At 35.8% G+C, this 6000-nt stretch overlaps 1 protein-coding gene across 1 annotated transcript in view; it reads left to right on the forward strand.

Moving 5' to 3' along the window:
* The window catches only part of LOC148118185 (uncharacterized), a 65801-nt gene extending 64121 nt beyond the window's left edge, over nt 1-1680 (forward strand). The window contains exon 7 of the mRNA XM_087901309.1: nt 1572-1680. Coding sequence (XP_087757435.1) covers nt 1572-1611 — 40 coding nt within the window. The 3' untranslated portion in view covers nt 1612-1680. The remainder of the gene's footprint in view (nt 1-1571) is intronic.
* Nucleotides 1681-6000: the final 4320 nt, after the last annotated feature.

A 6000-nucleotide genomic window follows, 5' to 3' on the forward strand; every position in this document is an offset into this window, starting at 1 on the left:
ATAGTGAATCAAAGGAAAACTTAACAAGAGGGAAAAGATGAGACTAACATTGTCATTTACTGTATAGCATTTTATAAAAGTCTTAAGCATGTAGAGATAAATTGATACATGGCATTAATTGAGAAAGATAGTTAACTGTAATGATTCACAGGCATAATTTCATAAGAATTTAAGAAAAAGTTAAAATCTTTAAAGTCAATAATGTAGAAAAACTTAATGCAGAAATGTCTAATAGCCTGGGCATGATGGCATATGACATCATCTCAGGAGCAGAGGGAGCAGATAATGAATAAGGCCAGACTGAACAAAGCAAGACCTCTTTTTTGTTTTTGTTTAACATTTATGCATATGTTCTCATCTGTGCCATAGCATGCATGTGACATTGAAACACCTTGCAGATAAGCATCCTTAGTCATCAGAGAAATGCAAATCAAGAGAACTCTGAGATTCCATCTTACACCTGTAAGAATGACCCAGGACAAAAACACTGATGACAACTTATGCTAGAGAGGTTATGGGGTAAAGGGCACACTTCTGCATTGCTGGTGGTACAGCCTCTTTGGATGTCGTTGTGGATATTTCTCAGAAAATTTGGAAAAACCTTCCTCAAGGCCCAGTAATATCACTTTTGGGTATACATCCAAAGGATGCTCAATTGTGCCACAGGGACAGGTGCTCAACTGTGTTCATACCAGCATGTTTGTCATATCCAGAACCTGGAAACAACCTAAATGCCCTTTGACCAAAGAATGGATAAGGAAGATGTGGTACATTTACACAACACAGCAGAAAAAATAACAACATCTTGAATTTTGCAGGAAAATGGATGGAGCTAGAAAACATCATTTTGAGTGAGGTAACCCAGACCAAGAAAGACAATTATCACAAGTACTCATTCATAAGTGGTTTTTAAACATAAAGCAAAGAAAACCAACCCACAAAACACAATCACAGAGAACTTAGATAACAATGAGTTCCCTAAGAGAGACTCACATAGATCTAATCTACATGGGAAGTAGGAAAAGACAAGACCTCTGGAGTAAATTGGGAGCATGGGGACCTTGGGAGAGGGTTGAAAGGGAGGGAAGAAGCAGGGGGAGGAGAAGAGAAAAATGTAGAGCCCAATAAAAAAATCTAAAAAAAAAGAAAAGATTACAAAACTACTTAAGTGAGAGAGATGGGATTCTAACACATCCCATGCAATTCCCTCATACCATACTTTATGCCACTCGCAAATTTATATAATATATAGGGCCATATAACTGAAATTACATTATATAATCAAGAAGATAGTTTTATTTAGCCTAAAGCCACCAAGATTTTCTTTGAAAGTTTAGTAAAATAAAGTTTCTTTCAATATAAAAAAGAAAAACCTTGCAGAAATTGATTCTCTCTTTCCACCATGTGAGTTCCAGGGATCAAACTTTGATTGTCAGGTTTGGCAGCACCTCCATTGAAACATCTCACTGGCGTCCAACTTTTTCAGATGGTTTTAAGTAGATCATCTGCCTATGTGAACTGGCTGCTCTGATATAGGTTACTATCTGATTATCTTGCTTTTTATTTTGCAGGTTCCTCCTCTCCCAATACCATACTGGTATGAGGAGATAATTTTCAAATCATGACATCATGAGGAGAAAGCATTAGCTGAATATTAAAGAGATTCCATTTATAAATCAATGTTTTGTGCATTTTTATTGTGTATATTAAATAAACACAACCAACACAAACACACTTATGTTTGTGTATAAATCTTTGCCAGCACATAAAAACAGATGAATTTGTGTATATAAAATACACAAATAATCATTAAATTTAATGTATATTTCTGGGATGCTAATTTAAATGATTAAATTATAAACAGTATTTATCAGATGGATTGAAGAAATTAAGGTGTTTCAAATGATAATGTTGATAGCACTCTTCTTACATGTTACATGTTTCTGCCTAATATAATTGCAACAGGTCATTAAGACATAACATCACTTGGAGAGACTTATTTTTGTATAATTGTGGAAGTTTTGAACTTTGCTGGTGTATTTTGTCAAGTACTGAAATAAAAACTGTGTCACCATTTTCTTTATATTGTATTTGAATCTTCTTCATTTTTAACTAAGCCACAGCTCAGCATACATAGCATCTTGCTACTTCTAATAAGGGGAAATTAAGATCCAAACTTTTTTTCTCTCTCCTTCATTAGAGAACATTTACAGTGTGTCTTTGTATGAGCTGTCCATACATGTTTTCAAGTCTTAAGTTGGTATTCTCATGATGAGTTCATATTTTATTACATTTAGTGTTCTTATTTATATTGATATTTTTGTGCTCTTCTCCTTGCCTCTCCCCTCTCCCTCAACCATTTCCCAAGATCCCCATGCTCCCAATTTACTCAAGAGAACTTGTCGTTTATCTACTCCCAATGTAGATTAGATCTATGTATGTCTCTCTTAGAGTCCTCATTGTTTTCTCAGTTCTCTGGGATTATGATTTGTAAGGTTGTGTTTTTTATGTTTAAAAACCACTTATGAGTGAGTACATATTGATAATTGTGTTACCTCACTCAAAATGATGTTTTCTAGCTCCATCCATTTTCCTGCAAAATTCATGATGTCATTTTTTTCTGCTGTGTAGTAATCCATTGTGTAAAAGTTCCACATCTTCCTTATTCATTCTTTGGTCAAAGGGCATTTAGGTTGTTTCCAGGCTCTGGATATGATAAATAATGCTAGTATGAACAAAGTTGAGCACATGTTCTTGTGGCATGATTGAGCATCCTTTGGATATATACCCAAAAGTGGTATTACTGGGTCTTGAGGAAGGTTGTTTCCTAATTATATGAGAAATAACCACACTGACATCAATAGGGACTATACCAGCTTGCATTCCCCCAGCATTGCAGAAGTGTTCGCTTTATCCCATAACCTGTCCAGAATCAGTTGTCATCGGTGCTTTATATCTTGGCCATTCTTACCGGAGTAAGATCGAATGTCAGAGTTGTTTTGATTTGCATTTCTCTGATTACTAAGGCTGTTGAACATTTCCATAAATGTCTTTCAGGCATTTTAGATTCTTCTCTTGAGAGTTCTCTGTTTAGGTCTGTACTTCATTTTTTATTGGATTATTTGTTCTTTTGAGGATCATTTTTTTATTTCTTTGTATATTTTGGAGATCAGACCTCTGTCTGATGTGGGGTTAGTAAAGTTCTTTTCCCATTCTCCAGGCTGTTGTTTTGTCTTGTTGACCATGTCCTTTGCTTTACAGAATCTTTTCAGTTTCAGGAGGTCCCATTTATTAATTGTTTCTCTCAGTGTCTGTGCTGCTAGGGTTATATTTAGGAAATGGTCTCCTGTGTCAATGCCTTCAAGTGTACTTCCCACTGTGTCTTCTCTAAGGTTCTATGTGGCTGGCTTTATGTTGAGGTCTTTGATCCGCTTGAACCTGAGTTTTGTTCATGGTGATAGATATGGGTCTGTTTTCATTCTTTTACATGTTGCTATCCAGTTATGCCAACACCATTTGTTAAATATGCTTTCTTTTTTCCATTTGATTTTTTTGCTTCTTTGTCAAAAATCAGGTGCTTGAAGGTGTGTGGATTAATTTCTGGGTCTTCAGCTCTGCTCCATTGGTCCTTCTGTCTGTTCTTATGCCAATACTAGACTGTTTTCAGTACTGTATCTATATAGTATACTTTGAAGTGAGGTATTGTGATGCCTCCAGAAGTTCTTTTATTGCACAGGATTGTTTTGACTATACTGGGGTTTTTTTTTTTGCTTTTCCAAATTAAGTTGAGTACCATTCTTTCAAGGTCTGTGCAGAACTTTGCTGGGATTTTGATGGGCATTGCATTGAATGTGTAGATTGCTTTTCATAAGATTGCCTTTTTTAATATGTTAATTCTACATACCCAAGAGCATGGGAGATCTTTACACTTTCTGGTGTCTCCTTCAATTTCTTTCTTCAAAGATTTAACATTATTGCCATACACATCTCCTACTTGTTGGACTTACTTCAAGATAATTTTTGCTATTTGTGGCTATTGTGAACGGTGTTCTTTAATTTTTCCCCAGCCCTTTTATCATCTATGTACAGGAGGGCTACTGGTTTTTTAAATTAATCTTGTATTCTGATACATTACTGAAAGTATTTATGAGTTGTAAAAGTTCCTTGGTAGAATTTTTTGATCACTTATGTAAACTGTCATATCATCAGCAAACTGAGAGTTTGACTTCCTCTTTTCCAATTTGCATCGCCTTGATCTCCTTTTGGTGTCTTATTGCTCTAGCTAGGACCTCAAGAACTATATTGTATAGCTTTGGGGAGAATGGACAACCTTCTCTTGTTCCTGATTTCAGTGGAATCACTGGATTTCTCTCCATTTAGTTTGATGTTGGCTGTTGGCTTGCTGTATATTGCCTTTATTGTGTTTAGGTATATTACTTGTATCCCTGCTCTCTCCAAGACCTTTATCATGAAAGGATGTTGTATTTTGTCGAAAGCTTTTTTGGCATCTAATGAGATGATCATGTGATTTTTATTTTTCAGTTTGTTTATATGGTGGATTACATTGACAGATTTTCATATGGTGAACCATCCATCCCTGCATCTCTGGGATGAAGCTGACTTTATCATGGTGCATGATGGTTCTGATGTGTTCTTGAATTCGATTTGCCAGTATTTTATTTAGTATTTTTGCATCTCATGAATAAGACTGGTCTGTAATTCTCTTCATTAGAATATACCTTCTTCTTAGCACCTCATGGAACCTTCTCATGACCACATACTCAGTAACAAAACAAACCTCAACAAATACAAAAATTGGAATAAGCCAATGTATCTTATCAGATCACTATGGTTTAAAGCTAGAAGTCAACAACAATACTAATTCCAGAAAGCCCAATAACACATGGGAATTAAACAATGCTCAGCTGAATCATCAATGGGCCAAAGAAGAAATAAAGGGAGAAATTAAAGATTTCATAAAATTCAATGAAAGTGACCACACAACATACCCAAATTTATGGGACACAATAAAAGCAGTGATATTTTGAGATGAGAAGACTCAACATAATTCTGGGTCACACCTTCTGGTGATGAATTATATAAAGAAGAAGGAAAAAAGTGACTGCTCTTTCCCTGCTTGCCCTCACTCTCACAAGTACTCATTCATAAGTGTTTTTTAAACATAAGGCAAAGAAAACCAGCCCAGAAAACACAATCCCAGAGAACTTAGACAACAATGAGGACCCTAAGAGAGACATACATGGATCTAATCTACATGGGAAGTAGAAAAAGACAAGATCTCCTGAGTAAATTGAAAGCATGGTGATCTTTGTGGGGAGGGTTGAAAGGGAGGGAAGAGGCAGAGAAGAATTTAGGACTCAATAAAAATAAAATATTATCAAGCTTAGTAGTTTGGATGGAAGCTTATGCATGGCTCTCATCAATTCAAAGGGACAGATGGATTCAGGTTGTACAACTCTTGTATCCTATTGGGATGCCACTAAACCTATGTGGGGCAAAGGGATCAGATGACCCTAGGCAGTTTGCAAAGGCCCCATGAATAATCTCCACACTGAACCAACTAGCCAAGCTATCAAGATTTCAGAACTGTAATAAAATAAAGCTCTTACCTAAGTCTGGGTTCTTATAATGAATGTCTCTATCACTCTGCCTTGGGATAGCATCTGTTGGAATGAAAGACATTCGATTCAGAAGACATTTTAATCATCAGATGATTTATGTCACCCATCACATGTCAGAGTGTCAGCCACACACCTAGCATCAGGACACTGTTGTATAAGGATATTTTAATTTCTTCTGGTGTATAAATAAAATAAGCACATTAACACAGAGATAAATGATGGGATCAGTGCTAATTTGAAGACTGTGGTATTTAAAACAAAGTAAATACCCAAAAGGATGAGTTGTAACTTACTTTACTGATAGGCAGTGTGGAAAAGAGTGTTAAATAAAAAATGGCAATTCTCACCCTGTGAAAAG

The sequence above is a fragment of the Myodes glareolus genome, chromosome 24 (assembly GCF_982192425.1).
Source record: "Myodes glareolus chromosome 24, mMyoGla1.1, whole genome shotgun sequence".
Lineage (NCBI taxonomy): Eukaryota > Metazoa > Chordata > Mammalia > Rodentia > Cricetidae > Myodes > Myodes glareolus.